The 17,432-nt window shown below is 42.7% G+C and overlaps 1 protein-coding gene across 1 annotated transcript; it reads right to left on the bottom strand.

The window, feature by feature from the left end:
• Positions 1 to 440: 440 nt before the first annotated feature.
• LOC147115476 (extracellular calcium-sensing receptor-like) lies at positions 441 to 7,488 on the bottom strand. The gene is made up of 6 exons (XM_085989591.1): positions 7,361 to 7,488; positions 6,333 to 6,624; positions 4,068 to 4,904; positions 3,668 to 3,895; positions 1,442 to 1,565; positions 441 to 1,354 (listed from the first exon to the last, which is right to left on the bottom strand). The coding sequence occupies exons 1-6, from the start codon at positions 7,486 to 7,488 to the stop codon at positions 441 to 443; spliced, it is 2,523 nt and encodes an 840-aa protein (XP_085845717.1).
• Positions 7,489 to 17,432: the final 9,944 nt, after the last annotated feature.

Here is a 17,432-nt window from a genome sequence, read left to right as displayed (position 1 = left end):
TGAAGGTGACGTGTAGTGGGGGAGGGGGGGAGGTTTGCAAGTCTATGGGAAAGAACAGGGCAGTGAGCCTAATTGGATAACGCTTTCAAAGAGCCTCTACGGTCAAAATGGCTCAAACGGCCGCCTTCTTTTCTGAAAGATCCTATAATTGGCAAATCTTTCACTGTGAAGCACTTAGCGATGCCGTAGGGACATGAAAGGCACCAAGTTATTTGTTATTCCTTCCCAATTTCTTCATTAAATATAAAATGAAGCCTACAGTTTAACTAACAATGTTACTAAATATTTGAAGTTTAATCAGCCCCTCTTAAGTGCTTTCTTTGCGACAACTATTCCATAATGCAGTTATAGACATCACAAATGGACTTAATTATTTGAAAGTGTATTTTATGTTCCAATGGAAGAGTTATTAACACTGGCTTTTATAATTAGAAGACTGTTCAGATATTCTTCGAAACAACTTTTCCCATGATATGTTTCTTTGTATTTTTTTCTTTCTTCAGCAAGATAATGTAACATTTAGGAGCGAAAATACAGATAAGCAGGGCAAAACTGGAGGCCAAAATTGCGAATATTTCTACAGCCACAGTATATTTTCCAGGAGAGCTTATATAAGCTGGAATGAAAGTTATCCAAACTGCACAAAAGATAAGCATGCTAAATGTTATATGCTTGGCTTCATTGAAGTTATCTGGAAGGTGTCGAGCTAGAAACGCAACCACAAAGCACACACAAGACAGAAATCCAATGTAACCAAGTACACAGTAAAAGGCTATTGTTGACCCTATGTCGCATTCAAAAATGATTATATCCTTAAAATAATCACTGTTTTTCAAAGGATAAGGTGGCGATGTAATTAGCCATACAATACATATTAAACATTGTAAAAGTGTAAGAAGGAAAACAGTTAAGCGTTGTTGTGTTGGTCCAAACCACTTCATCATGGTATTATTGGGAAGGGTTGCATTAAATGCTATCACCACAACAATGGTTATTGCCAAAACACAAGAAATACAAAGAACAAAAATAATACCAAATGATGTGTGACGTAATGTGCACGACCAGACTGAGGGTTCTCCAATGAAAGTTATTGAGCACACAAAACACAGGATTAATGCAAAAAGAAGAATGAAGCTTAATTCCGAATTATTAGCTTCAACAATGGGAGTATCTCTATAAACATAGAATAAAGCAAGTACACTTGTCGTTAAGCAGGCTCCAAGCAATGCCAATGCCATTAGAATGATTCCCATAATTTCTCCAAAGGAAAGAAATTCAATTTCCTTTAGTACGCATCGGTCTTGTTTTTCATTGGATCGATATTCCTTCGGACATTTAATGCAATCTATTGAATCTAAGAAGAAGTAAGTTTAAATTATTAGAAAAAGTAAATCTGAAGAAAAATATGCACGAAACATTTTATGTAATTGCTTATTCTTACCAGTGGAGTTACTAATTTCACCGTAAGGACATTGTATACAATCAAAACAACAAATCGGCCGTCCTTTCCTTGTGGCTTTTCGTGTTCCATGTAGACAACTTTCAGAGCAGACTGCTTCTGGAACCTGGGTAGGAAAACAACAACAACAAAACCGTGCATTTATATAGCCCCGTTAATACAGTAAAAACGTCACAATGTGCTTCACAGGGGTATTATCAAAAAAGAATTCGACACTGAAACACATAAGGAGATATATGGGCAGATGAGCAAATGCTTCGTGAAAATATGTTTTAAGGAGCGTCTTGGAGGAAAGATAGGTCGAGAGGTGGAGAGTTCTAGGGAGTGAACTCCAGAGTTTGGGGCGTCGGCATTTGAAGGCAACGGCCGCCAATGGTGGAGCGATTAAAATCGGGGATGGGCAAGAGGCCAGAATTATAGAAGTGCAGATATCTCGGAGGGTTTTAGGCCTGGAGGAAGTTAGAGTTAGAGAGATGGACCAGGCCATGGAGGGATGAGAATTTTAAAATCGAGGAATAGAATCAAGGGATCTCAGATAATGATAACTGTGCAAAACATATTTTAATATAATTGATTTTGTTGACAGTTTCCAACAAGATATATTAATTAATCTACAATAAATTACGTAGGCTTTTGACGGAGTAAAAGGTTATTGTTGACTCTATGTCGCATTCAAAAATGATTATATCCTTAAAATAATCACTGTTTTTCAGAGGATAAGATGGCGATGTAATTAGCCATACAATACATATTAAACATTGTAAAAGTGTAAGAAGAAAAACAGTTAAGCGTTGTTGTGTTGGTCCAAACCACTTCATCATGGTATTATTGGGAAGGGTTGCATTAAATGCTATCACCACAACAATGGTTTTTCCCAAAACACAAGACATACAAAGCTGCTCTTTCTCCAAAGCCGTGCATTTTTTTCCGACTTGAGCTTATATCGAATTGCTTTTGAATGTTACTATTGAATCTGCTTCCACCAGTCACTCAAGCAGTAATTTCCTCATAATAATTCAATGCATAAAAATAATTCCTCTGGTGCATTTGTCAATTAAATACAATCCGTTAGGTGCTCCTTGCTAGGAATTAATGGAAACTTACCAATGGTCCCTGTTAGAAAATAGTTATCTGAATAGAACTCAGGGGTACCAGTCAATAAACTTGTGTGTTACATACGAAAATAAAACTATGGTCTTCTGGTTTATATCAAGTTGCATCGAGTCTACAGCACAGAAAGAGGCCAGTCGGCCCAACAGAGCATCGACCTGCATTTATGCTCCATACATACCTCCTCCCACCCCTCTGTCTAATCCTATCATCTTTTCCGTCTATTCCGTTCACCCTCATGTGCTTATCTAGCCTCCTCTTAAATGAATCTATGATAGTTTCCTCAACTACTCTTGGTGGCAGCGAGTTCCACATTCCCATGACTCTTTTGGTAAAGGATATTCTCCTGAAATCCCAATTGGATTTATCAGTGACTTTCTTATATTTATGGCCTCAAGTTTTGGTCTCCCTACAAGCAGAAACGTTTTCTCCATGTCTATCCTATCAAACCCTCCATTATCTTAATGACCTATACCAGGTCACTCCTCAGCCTTGTTTTGTCCAGAGAAAAGAGCCACAAACTATTCAGTATTTCCTGATAGTTACAGCCGCTCAGTTCTATCATACTTGGGAATCTTTTTGTCAGCTTGTCCAACGTCTCAATCTCCTTTTTACAGTATGGAGACCAGAAGGGTGAACCATATGGCAAGTATACATTAACCAGGGTTCTATACAAGTTGAACATGACTTTCCTGCTTTTCAATTCTATCTCTCTATAAATGAAGCCCTGTGCTTGCTTTCCTTTTTAAGGGATTAGTAACCTGCGTCACTACTTTTAGTGATTTGTGTATGTGTACCCCTAAATCTCTTTGTTCTCTACCCAATTCGTACTATTATCCAAGCAGTATGTGCCTCCTTATTCTTAATAACAAAACGTATCATCTCACATTGATCAATATTGAAATGAATTTCCCTATTAAACGCCCGTCCAGCAAATTTAGCCATGTCTTCCTATATTTTGTCACATTCTTCCTTTGTATTAATTACACACTTATTCGATAAAGAAGCAAGTTTGCTTAAGGCGAGATTCATCGGCAACTCCTCATTGTTCAAAACGAAGCAAACATTGCTGAACTGCCCTACACATAAAAGCTTTACCTTAACTTGGCCTCCACTCCAGATAATTCCCTCTTCGTTGATCACAAATTCTTTTCCTGATGGACCAGCTCCATCATAATACCCAACATTCACAACATCGACACCACCAAATGCATTTGGTTGCCAATTTACAATGTCATATGTTGCGACCGGATCCCCATTTTTGTCAAAATGCACCGTTTCGCCAATCTTGGTAACGAAATTTACCATTTTCATGTAATGTAGCAGCTGCCAAAAGAGAAAAGGTGATAAAATGAGCATAAAACATGTTATTATTAATTCAATATAGGCCTTAACTCCGATAGAAGCCTCCAAAATGAGCGAGAAATCTATCAAATATTAATGTGAAAGGTTATTATCCTTAAGTTCTCAATAGTTTTTAAATAATATATGCTCTTACCTGCCATGGTTGGAAACTTGAAATATTTGCACAACTGTTATTGAAAAATGGTCCCTTCCCATTTTCACATGAAATCATATTGTGAATTGCATGGGCTATAGCATAAGTTGCTTTATATACATTGTAAGTAACCCTGTACTGTGTAACATCATTAAACGCATTGCGCACTAACTGCAGATTCTCTCTTCCCGTACACTCATTAAACTGCGAATAAATGTTCCCTTCATCTGTTCTGTTTTCCGATTTTCTTAGGGTGCAACCAAAGGTTGTCTCCCAAAACTCTTTCATTAAAATGTTTCCCGGATATTGAGAAGGGTGGATCTGCATTAAAAAATCTTTCAGCCCTGGTATATCTACTTTACGAATTGCAATCCCAATTGTACCAGCAAGGAATCGGTTACTTTCTTCAGCCGTGAGCAGTGTCGTAGCTGCCCAGGCCTCGCTTGCTATCCATTGAATGCCAGTGAGGTTCTGTCGAACGATTTCTTTCACTAAAATATTCATATCCGATTGCGCGAGAAAGGCCCTGACAACTTTAGTAGAAGATGCCTTTATAGTCGCCAAAGTTTGAAGTGCTTTCTCCTCCGAGTATGTTTTATGAAAAGTCTCAGAGAAAGCAATGCAAACACCCAGTTCCTCTACCGCTTCTGTGAACGCTTGCATTCCAAAGTTGCCATAGTCACCGTCGCTTTTAATTGTCCCGATCCATTTCCATCCAAAATGGTTCACAAGCTGGGCTAAAGCCCTCGCCTGAAAGTAGTCGCTCCGTATTGTTCTGAAAAATGACGGGTATTGAATTCTGTTGCTCAAACATGCACAGGTGGAAAAGTAGCTGACCTGTGGAATAGTAAATTTGAAAAGATGAGAAAATCATGTGTCACTGGCAATTTCCAAAGGTTGAGAAACAATTAATATTAAATCGCGCTTTATCCAAATCCAGCTTTTTTTTAGTATTCAATTACTTTATTTTTTAACTATTTAAATTTTCCGTCAACGGGGCTGATTCCGCTGGCTGAATGCTACTGGTAGCAAATTCTCCCGTCAAGGAACGTCAGTCCGGAAATCAGACGCCGTGGACCAGCGATTCTCCGGATCCGCTTCCACAGTGAACTTCTGGGAAAAAAGGGCCGTGGAATCACCGCTAAAAGTGCTAACAAGTCTGAACAATGTATATATCTCATTCGATTTTTTCCAAAATCAAGCTCAATAAAGTTTAGAGCAGATATGGCAAATAATAAACTATGCAGATAAAACGATGTTTATACTTTCCATTATGAGTTTATCAAAACAGCTGATAACATATCCTCGCCAAGAATATAAAGAGAAAGCTGGAAATACTCAGCCGGTCAGGCAGCATATGTAGAGAGAGAAACAGAGTTTCACGTCGACACCTTTCGTCAGAACAGGAAAAAGTTAGAGATGTAACAATTTTAAGCAAGTACTGTGGCAGGGAAACGGGGGAGGGGAGGAGAGGACAAAAGGGAAGGTCGGTGATAGGGTGGAAGGCAGGAGAGATTAAAAGATAAAATGGATGATGGTGCAAGGCAAAAGGAATCAGTCCATTATCTTCTCCGTATGCCTTGCATCATCATCCCTTTGGTCATTTAATCTCTCCAGTCCTTGCACTTCCTTAAAATCTATTACATTTCTGAATTTTTCCAGTTCTGACGAAAGATCATCGACTTGAAATGTTAAATAACAACAGAAAATGCTGGAAAAACTCAGCAGACCAGGCAACATCCGTGGAGAGAAATTAGAGTCGACGTTTCGGGTCTAACCCTTTTTCAAAACTCTGTTTCTCTATCCATAGATGCTGCCTGATCTGCTGAGTATGTCCAGCATTTTCTGGTTTTATTTCTGACTTACAGCATCCGCAGTATTTTGCTTTTTTATGTTATACAGCCATTTGTTTAATTCATTATTAAATGTAACAATTTACATTTTCCTCTGTAATAATGGCATCAACGTTAACTGCAATTTTAAGAAGACTATAAGGAAAGAGCAAAATAATTTGCATAACCTATCAAACTGTGACAGGTTCATTACCCATCATTAAAGTCAACGGTTATGTTACAGATAAGAAATGCATTCAGTTTACCGAATATTATTAAATTAGGTATCATTTTAGGTATCATTTAGATTATTAAAAAATAATTAATGATTTCTCTTGGAGTATTACCATTATGTGGAACTAATTATATGCTAAATCCCTTTAATTCTTCTGTAACATTGCTCGAGTTATCACATATCAATGCAGTAACTCACCATGGGAATCCTGAAAGAACCGATTAAACTCGCTATCGCCATAGACTGTGACGATCCAGAGTCACCAACAATCGCGGATACCGTGGAGGGTCTTTTGCAGTTTAATTCTGAAGATGATCCTTCCCCTCTGTTCATGAATTCAAAGGCGGCTTTGAGAGAGAGCGGCGGCATGGTGCACGTATCATATATCCGATAGCCCAGTGTAACGTTGGGGAGTAGCTTTGGGTCCTTGTTTATCTCTTTGATAGCAAAAACCATCGCCAGTACAAAGCGAAAAGCTCGGTAAAAAAATCTGTGGAAGACACATTGCTGGGTTAGAAATCATATATATCTAGCGGAAATTGTTTTGGCTTTCGTAGCTGTGATATTGAAATCTCTAAATTCTAAACTAGAGTCATAACTTTTTAGTTGAGACGAGCAGGTGTTTGTGGATGAGATTACATATCGAAATCTGAATTGCATTATTAATCGTTAATCTTGAATGTCATCTTGCAATTCAAACTAATGCAATGTAACATCAATTTGGTTTATCATTTGTTCGTAAAGATTAGAACGAATAGGTTATGTTTTCATTTCACGTTTATACAACAGGATTTCAACCATTATTTTGGTATTTGCTTTCCAAATACGTCTTCAGAGGTGTTAAATGAAAGATGCGGAAATTATTTTGGAGGTTGCTAAAACAAATATAGAGACTGTTCTTTTTTTCTTCTATTTGAAATACGACATTGGCATTCCTGGTTTATTTTAATAAATGAAAAGAGGTATTTGAAAGTTCTGCATTCGCTATAGCAATACAGATTAAACAATGAAAGGAATGTTAGGGATTGTACAACATTTCCCTTTGAAAACAATGTATGGAAGGATTTTCTCTCGCGCAAGAATAATTGATGATCAATTATTGGATCCGGTTCTTGGTCGTACGTTTGGTCCAGAACCAGCACACAGTCTAAGTATTTGATTATATCATCACAAATGAGTGAAGCTGCAACAAATATCTAATTATCGAGGTTCAGCCTATCACTTACATTGTGCATTTGACCGCAGTTGGTTGGGTATTAAACGGAAGATCCCGATGTTCAACATTGGCATGAACATTGAAAACTCCGCCGAGAACGATGTCTCCATCCTTAGACATCCCGTCCAATTCATCCATCCCCCAGCGTGTGCAAGTTGGCCCGTTCCTCAACTGCACAGGAACAAATCCAACTAATAATAAACAGCACAGAAAACCGTGATCCATCCTTAAAAGCTAAAGTAACAGCAGTGATTCTAAAGTACTGCAAATTCACTTTAGATACTGCAAGTGCTATTTATAACTGCTATTGTCCATTAGAAATTGATGGAAATATTCAGAGTTCAAACAAATTAAGGAAAAATCCCAAAAGGAAACAAGTTACGACTTGACACAGCCCAGGGCACAAAAAGCACAACGCGATGGGAACACATTTTAATGACATTGTCACCAGTGGATGCCATCATAGGTTAACCTCCTTTCATTGTTTTAATGGTAATATCAGGCGATGGGGTAACTTTCAGCTTGGCGTACTTAAAACTGGTGGAACAGGATCGTTACATTGGTTATGCACTCCGCCAGACTAACATTTCCATTGGTCCAGAAATTCGGGTCTCCAGGGGTGAGTACGCATGGGGTACTCACCCGTAGGCCCAATGCGCGGGAAACCGGCACTTCCGTTCCTCTGAAAGAAGGGGTTAAGAGGTCGAACGCGTGCGTAGGAGAGGCTGTGCTTGCGCATCAAACTTCATTTTTTTTTACAGGTTTTCCCAGAAAGGTAAGTCTGCAGAATTTACAAATGTAAAAAGCAGGCATAAGGCCTGCATTTTACAAGGTAAGTGGTGAATTAATTAAAATTAAAACATTTTTTCCACAGGTTTATTATTTTTAAATACTTTAAAGCAAGGTAAGTTTATTTTTAGCCTCGTCAGAATATAAAATTACTTTTTTTCAAAAATGTAATTTATTGTTTAATAATAGTTATTTCATGTAATTTATAGTTTATTTAAAAAATGTGATTTTTAAAATATTTATTTGACGGTTTAGTGCTATTTTGGGGCTGTAGTATTTATAAGTCTTGACAGCACTTCCTGTCAAAACGTATGAACGGAGCATTCGCTGCTCCGATTTGCTGCCCATGGCCCATGTGATCCCAGGGGACGCTTGGAACTAACTGCGCCCCTGGGATACGCAAGCACTGCGCGCCGGCAGCTGGACCAGGCCCCAGATCGGAATTCCACGGGGCCCTACAGCTCAACTGCCGGCACGCAAGGTAAGTGCAGGTCGGGGGCTTGCACCCGCGGGATGCCCCCGACGCCTGTCCCAAACCGTCAGCTTTACATCCACGTGGAAGTCGAAATTTACCCCCAATGCCTCCACTGGCATTCTAAATCTTCTGCATGGATGTGAACATTTCTGAGTGGTGAGGTAAATTTTCAGCTTGCCGTTGGGCTTAAAACTGGTGTTGAAGTGCACACTGGCGGAAAGCTATTGTCTAGCATGGAAGATTTGACAGCAGTTTTGGGTTTCTAAAACTGACATTACTATCGAATTACTTAAAAGATGCAGGAAAACCATAGGGGTTAAAATTCAACTTAGTATGGGTGCAAAGTGGGAGGTAGCTGATCCTCCACCGGTTATAAAGGCGTCCTATTTTAATTCCCATTGAAGCCATTTCCTGATTGGTATACGAGTGCACATGGGCAGTGCACTCTTCCCAAGTGCAGCCCAAAATTGGAATCGGGGCCCCAATACATCAGGACCCCGATTTGAAGCAGCAGTTGGCTTCAGTGAAATTTACCAAAAGGAATTCGTAGTGTACTGGTAATGTCTCTGGGTTGGTAATCACAGAGGTCTGGAGTAATGATCCAGAGACGTGTGTTCAAATCTAACCATGGCAGCTGGGGAATTTAAGTTCAGTTAAATAAATAGTATCAGTAATGGTGAAACTATCGGATTGTCCAAAAAACCCATCTGGTTCACTAATGTCCTTTAGGGAAGGAAATCTGCCGTCATTACCTGGTCTGACCTATATGTGACTCCAGATGACAGCAACGTGATTGACTCTTAACTGCCCTCTGAAATGGCCTAGCAAGCCACTCAGTTGTAATAAACTGTTACGAAACACAATCATAAGAATGAAACCAGACGGACCACCTGACATTGACCGCGGTACGGACAAGGCAATGGCACGACCATGCAAAGTCATCCTCACCAACATCTGTGGACCTGTGCTAAAATTGGGAGAGCTGTCCCACAGGCTAGTCAAGCAACAGCCTGATATAGTCATACTCACAGAATCCTACTTTGAGCCAATGTCCCAAACTCCTCCATCACCATCCCTGGGTATGTCCTGACCCACCAGGGCTGGCGGCACAGTGGTGTACAGTCGGGAAGGAGTGGCCCTGGGAGTCCTCAACATTGACTCTGGATCCCATGAAGTCTCATGGCTTCAGGTCAAGCATGTGCAAGGAAACCTCCGACTGATTAACACCTACCACCCTCCATCAGCTGATGAATCAGTACTCCTCCATGTTGAACACCACTTGGAGGAAGCACGGGCACAGAATATACTCTGGGTGGGGGACTTCAATGTCCATCACCAAGAGTGGCTCAGTAGCACCAAATGCTGGCTGAGTCCTGAAGGAAATAACTGCATGTCTGGGCCTGTGACAGGCGGTGAGGGAAATCCTACTTGACCTCATCCTCACCATTCTATCTGTTGCAGGTACATCTGTCCATGACAGTATTGGTAGCATTGTGGAGACGAAGTCCCGTCTGCACAATGAGGACACCCTCCATCGTGTTGTCTGGCACTACCACCGTGCTAAATGGGATCGATTCAGAACAGATCTAGCAGATCAAAACTGAGCATCCATGAGGCGTTGTGGGCAATCAGCAGCAGCAGAATTGTATTCCAACACAATCTGTAACATCATGGTCCCGCATATCCCTCACTCTACCATTAACATCAAGCCAGGGGGCCAACCCTGGTTCAATAAGGAGTGTAGAAGAGCATGCCTGGAGCAGCACCAGGTATTCCTAAAAATGAGCTGCCAACCTGGGGAAGCTGCAACACAGGACTACTTGCATGCTAAAAAGTGGAAGCAGCATGCTATAGACAGGGCTAAGCGATCACAAAATCAATGGATCAGATCAAAGCTCTGCAATCCTGTCACATCCAGTCATGAATGGTGGTGGACCATTAAACAACTAATGGGAGGAGGAGGCTCCATGAATATCCACATCCTCAATGATGGTAGAATCCAGCACGCGATTGCAAAATACAAGGCTGAAGCATCTGCAACCATCCTCAGCCAGAAGTACAGAGTGCCGAGTGAATGATCCTTATCGGCCTAATCCTGAGATCCCCATCATCACAGAAGCCAGTCTTCAGCCAATTCAATTCAGTTCACGTGATATCAAGAAACGGCTGAGCAAAGTAGATACAGCACAGGCTATGGGCCCCGACAACACCCTGGCTATTGTGCTGAAGGCTTGTGCTCTAGAACTAGCCATGCCTCTAGCCAAGATGTTCCGGTACAGCTACAACACTGGCATCTATCTAACAATGTGGAAAACTGCTCAGGTATGTCCTGTCCACAAAAAGCAGGAGAAATCTAACCCGGCCAATTACTGCCCCAGCAGTCTACTCTCAATCATCTGCAAAGTGATGGAAGGTGTCATTGACAGTGCTATTAAGTGACACTTACTCACCAATAACCTGCTCACTGATGCCCAGTTTAGGTTCCACCAAGACCATTCCGATCCCGACCTCATTACAGCCTTTGTCCAAACATGGAGAAAGGAGTTGAATTCCAGAGGTCAGGTGAAAGTGACTGCCCTTGACATCAAGGCAGCATTTGACTGAGTGTGGCATCAAGGAGCCCTCGTAAAACTGAAGTCAATGGGAATCTGGGGGAGAATGCTCCACTGGCTGGAGTCATACCTAGCACAAACGAAGATTTTTGTGGTGGTTGAAGGTCAATCAACACAGCCCCAGGACAACGCTGCAGGAGTTCCTCAGGGCAGTGTCCTAGGCCCAACCATCATCAGCTGCTTCATCAATGACCTTCCCTCCAGCATAAGGTCAGAAATGGGGATGTTCGCTGATGACTGCACAGTGTTCAGCACCTTTCACAACTCCTCAGATAATGAAGCAGTCCATGCCTGCATGCAACAAGACCTGAATGACTTTCAGGCTTGCGCTGATAAGTGGCAGGTAACATTCATGCCACAGAAGTTCCAGGCAATGAATTTCACCAACAAACAATAGGCTAACCACCTCCACCTGACATTCAACGGCATTACCATCGCCGAATCCCCCACCATCAACATCCTGGGTATCACCATTGACCAGAAACTGGACCAGCCACATAAATACTGTGGCAACAAGAGCAGGTCAGAAGCTAGGTATTCTGACTCCCGAATGCTTTTCCACCATCTACAAGGCACAAGTAAGGAGTTTGATGGAATACTCTCCACTTGCCTGGAGGAGTGCAGCTCCAACAACACTCAAGAAGCTCGACATCATCCAGGACAAAGCAGCCCACCTGATTGGTACCCCATCCACCACCGGCATACTGCGGCTGCAGTGTGTACCATCTACAAGATGCACTGCAGCAACTCACCAAGGTTTCTTCGGCAGCACCTCCCAAACCCACGACCTCTTCCACGTAAAGGACAAGGGCAGCAGGCGCAAGGGAACACCATCATATCCAAGTTCCCCTCCAAGTCACACACCATCCTGACTTAGCAGTATATCGCTGATCCATTCATCGTCACTGTGTCAACATCCTGGAACTCCCTACCTAACAGCACTGTGGAGTACCTTCACCACATGGACGGCAACGGTTCAAGAAGGCGGCTCACCACCACCTTCTCAAGGGCAATTAGGGATGGTCAATAAATTCTGGCCTTGCCAGCGATGCCCACATCCCATAAACAAATGTATTAAAAAGGTCTGATTGTTGTGGTTCTCAAGACTACAAAGCTGAATTTTAGGCCACCGCCAACCTGTTATTTGGTATTTTTCACCTGGCACTGCGCATTAAAAATTATAGAGTAGCCAGCCATGCATGTGTACAAACAGGAGCAGTAGCGCTGAAGCTGTGATCTATATTATTTTTCAGTGACATAGAGGAGTTAATTCTGCATCTTTTATTTCGCTTTCTTTGCATTGCTCCTTTGTTCTCTTTGGGTTTCGTTGGTTTGGATCTTTCAATCGTGGCCTGCTTTTGGTTAAATTTCTGTTATTCAGCCCTAGCATTCAAGTTAAAGTATCTGAGCTATGGACACTACTTTGCATCTCGGGAATCATAGAATCATAGAATTGTTACCGCACAGAAGAAGGCGTTTGGGCCTGTCGAGCCCAAGTGGCCTCTCGAGCCCAAGTGACCTCTCAGCTAGTCCCACTCCCCTGCCCTTTCCCGGTAGCCATGCCATATTTTTTCCTTCAGATACTTATTCAGCTCCCTTTTGAAGGCCGTGATTGAGTCTGCTTCCACCAGACTTTCAGGCATTGCATTCCAGATCTTAACCACTCGCTGCATAAAAAAATAATTTCTTATGTCACCTTTGGTTCTTTTGCCAAGCACCTTCAATCTGTTTACCCTGGTTATCGACCCTTCTGCCGATGGGAACAGTTTCTCGCTCTCTACTCTGTCCAAACCCCTTCTGATTTTGAATACCTCTATCAACTCTCATCTCAATCTCCTCTGCTCCATGGAGAACAATCCCAGATTCTCCAGTATATCAACGTAACTGAAGTCCCTCATTCCTGGAATAATTCTGGTAAATCTTTTCTGCGCCTTCTCTAAGGTCTTCACATCCTTCCTAAAGTGTGCTGCCATGATTTGAACACAGTACACCAGTTGGAGCCGAACCAGTGTTTTTTACAGGTTCATCATAATTTCCACACTTTTGTACTCTATACCTCTATTTATGAAGCCCAGGATCCCGTAAGCCTTTTTAACTGCTTTCTCAACATGCCCTGCCAACTTCAACGATTTGTGCACATACACCCCCAGGTGTCTCTGCTCGTGCACCCCCTCTAAGATTGTAGCATTTTGTTTATATGTCCTCTCCTCATTCTTTCTACTAAAATGTATCACTTCACACTTTTCTGTGTTAAATTTCATCTGCCACGTGTCCGCCCATTTCACCAGCCTGTTTTGTGTCTTCCTATAGTCTAACACTCTCCTCCTCACTTTCACTGTACTTCCAATACTTCCAAGTTTTGCGTCAGTGAATACAGAATACTAAATTGTAAGAAGTACAAGTAAATCGCTGTTTCAGCTGGAAAGAGTGTTTTGGGCCCGGGACAGTGGGAAGGGAGGAGGTAAAAGGGCAGGTGTTGCAGCTCCTGCACGTGCATGGGAAGGTGCCATGGGACGGGGAAGTGGTGTTGGGGGTGATTGAGGAGTGGACCAGTGTGTCACGGAGGGAGTGGTCCCTTCAGAATGCTGAATGGGAGGGGGAGGGGAAGATGTGTTTCGTGGTGAGATCATGTTGAAGGTGGCGGAAATGACAGAGGTTGATCCATTGAATGTAGAGGCTGGTGGGGTGAGCAGTGAGGACAAGGGGATCCCTATCGTGGTTCTGGGAGAAACATAGAAACACAGACGATAGGAGCAGGAGTAGGCCATTCGGCCCCTCGAGCCTGCTCCAACCATTCAATGCGATCATGGCTGATCAACCAAATTCAGTACCCGGTCCCTGCTTTCTCCCCATACCCCTTGATCCCTTTTGCCTTAAGAAATATATCCAACTCCTTCTTGAATATATTTAATGAATTGGCCTCTACTGCCGTTTGTGGTAGTGAATTCCACAGGTTCACCACTCTATGGATGAAGATATTCCTACTCATTTCTGTCCTAAATGGCCTACCCCTTATCCTTAGACTGTGACCCCTGGTTCTGGACTCCCCAACCATCGGGAACATCCTTCCTGCATCTAGTCTGTCCAGTCCTGTCAGAATTTTATAAGTTTCAATAAGATCCCCTCTCAATCTTCTAAACTCCAGCGAGTACAAGCCCAATCGACCCAATCTCTCCTCCTACGTCATTCCTGCCATCCCAGGTATCAACCTGGTGAATCTTCGCAGTTCTACTTTCACCCTTTCCCCGGGAGGGAGGGTAAGGGGTGAAAGTAGAAGTGCAGGAAATGGAACAGAAACGGTCAAGGGCCATGTCAACCATGGTAGAAGGGAATCCTCAGTTGAGGAAAAAGGAAGACATATTGGAAGTACTAGTATGGATATTGGTATCATCAGATCAGATGCAGTGGAGATGGTGAAACTCGGAGAATGGAAGAGAGTCGTTACAGGAAGGAGGAAGTGTAGTCCAGGTATCTGTGGGCATCAGTGGGCATATAGTGGATGATGGTCAATAGCCTATCCCCAGAAATGGAGACAGGGAAGTCGAGGAATGGAAGGGAAGAGCCCGAGATGGACCATGTAAAGGTGAGGGAAGGATGGAAATTGGAAGCAAAGTGAATGAAATTTTCTAGTTCAGGGTGAGAGCAGGAAATGGCACTAATACATTTATCAATGCACTGGAAAAAGATGTGAGGGAGGGGACATGAGTAGGACTGGAACAAAGAATGTTACACATATCCCACAAAAAGGCAGTCATAGCTAGGGCCCATGCAAGTTCCCATAGCAACTCCTTTAATTTGGAGGAAGTGAGTGGAGTCAAAGGAGAAGTTGTTCAAGGTGAGAACATGTTCAGCTAGGCGGAGGGTGCTGGTGGTGGATGGCGACTGGTTGGGCCTATCTTCAAGGTAGAAGTGGAGTGCTCTGAGGCCATTCTGGTGCAGGATGGAGGTATAGAGGGATGCGACGTCCATAGTGAAGAAGATGCAGTTGTTAGCAGGAAACTGGAAACTGGAAGTTCTAGATTTGGGTGCTCTTCCTTGCCACCTCGTGGGAATGTACCTATTTTGTACTGAACCATGTCCTTTTTGAAGCCCTCTCGTGCTCAATTACCATTTTGACTAACAAATTTTGATACCAATTCACCTGGGCCTTTTTCCCTTTTAACTCACTGAAATTAACCCTCTTCCAGTTAAGTATTTTTAGCCTTAATTGTTCCTTGATCTTTTCCTGAACTATTCTGAAACAGATGTTATTATGATCAGTGTACCCCAAATACTCCCCCACTCAAACATGCTCCACTTCTCTCACTTCATTCCCCACAACTAGATCCAGCACTGCGTCCTTCGTCATTGAGCTGCAATCACACTGATCAAGAAGATTCTTTTGTACACTTTTCAGGAATTACTCTCCCTTTTTGCCCTTAACAATGTTACTATCCCAGTCTATATTCAGATACTTCAAGTCCCCTATTTTCACGACTGTATAGTTCTTGCATTTTTCTGTAATTTGTCTCCAAATTTTTTCCTCTATTTCTGACGAAAGATCATTGACCTGAAACATTGGCCAGAATGTATATTACCTCGGCGGGTCCAGTGCAGGCGGTGTCAATGGGGGGATGCAAATCCATTGCTGGCTCCATCCCGCTGTGGAAAATGAACTTACCGTAATTGGGCCTATCAAGCCTGCCCAACCCGTTACCCAGCCAAATTAAATGGAGCAGCCCTGGCCAAATTAGATATGAAGTTTAATCTAATATATTGCTGTCAGTGCACTGCAGCACTGGAGTGCTGCAAACACTGAAATTGACGGTACAGAGGTAGAGGGCTGCACCCAGGCTCTCTGATGACTCCCTCCATATGCTTATGGAGGATGACAGAGCATGCAGGGAGGTCCTTTTCCATTCTGATGGGCGTAAGAGACTTCCCCAGGAGACCAAAACTGCCTGGTTGCAGATTGCAGTGGAATTCACAAGCAGGGATGTGGTCAGGAGTACCTGGGTGCCGTTCTGCAAACGTTTCAATGATCTCATTAGATCAGAAAACGTTAGTACCAAGCTACACTCAACTTTATCCTGCTGTGACTCTCATCACATCCCCATCACTCTGCCTTCCCTACCCTGCTCCTGCACATCCTTACTCACACCAGCATCCCTTGCACCTCAACCCATCCCTCTCTCTCTATCTTCATTATCACATCCCCATCTCACTAGACACGCCTCAGACTCACGCTTATCCTAGTGCAATCATACCAACTAACAACACACACCAGTAGCCACTTGTGTGTTTTATCCAATGTTTATGTAAAGTTTCTATTATTATGATGGTAAACATAAAAATCTTTGTTTTCAACACTTTTCAGTCTTGGACAGATTTGTGTGCACCTTTGGAAGTGGTTTAGTGAGTTGCAGTGCGTGGTGAGACATAACGGTATCCCCCGCAATGGAAATGCGTGTGAAAAGAATGGCTTGGTCATTGTAGAGATGCTTTATGTTGTTGGTGTGGTGTGGTGTCAACCTGGTGCATGATGTGGAAGCCGTTTGGATGTACAGCATAAAGTTAAATAAATCTGGCCATGGTGAGGCCTTCCCTGGCCTCCCGGGCAGCAATCTGCTCGGGTGCGGCTGCCCTCTGTCCTGTGCAGCAATGGAGATCATTGTTGCTGTTGTTGGTGCTCCTGGTGTGCCTCGTTCTGCTGGTGTTGGGTCTCAGTGTGGTTCGATTCTGAGGACCAAGGTGAAACAGTATAACTGGCACCCATTTCGATGGAATAGATGGCAGGTGAAATACAGATGACAGAAGTAGTCTGTCAATGATGAGAGAGTTCTTCCAACGAGGTGAGACTGGATGGAGAATTTGCTGGAAACATTTGCAGCATGCTGAAACTGTGCTGGAAATGGACTGAGCAACAGCTTCTGCCCGAGGAACGTGATCATCTGTCAGGTGGAAGCTTTTACTGTACATTTGATGCTGTCAAGTAATCAGCTGGAGCATTGGCCACATAAGTCCCGCCTCAGGCTGACAGATGTTGTTCCCGAGCTGCGTGAATTCCGTGGCCATGCAGGAAAATTTAAAAATTAAGTTAAAATAGTCTCTCAAGTGCTTGTAATCTATCTGATAATGATTTTTTTATTGGGTTTCCCGCCACTGCTGATCGGGCTGGCTCCGCGATGACAGACGTGCCTTGGGGAAAGGTGCGAGGGAGCGGGATG

The sequence above is a fragment of the Somniosus microcephalus genome, chromosome 6, assembly GCF_052327205.1.
Source record: "Somniosus microcephalus isolate GS21.2 chromosome 6, FLI_Smic_1.0, whole genome shotgun sequence".
Classification (NCBI taxonomy): domain Eukaryota; kingdom Metazoa; phylum Chordata; class Chondrichthyes; order Squaliformes; family Somniosidae; genus Somniosus; species Somniosus microcephalus.
The sequence above is the reverse complement of the archived record's forward strand: the minus strand, read 5'-3'. Positions and strand labels throughout refer to the sequence as shown.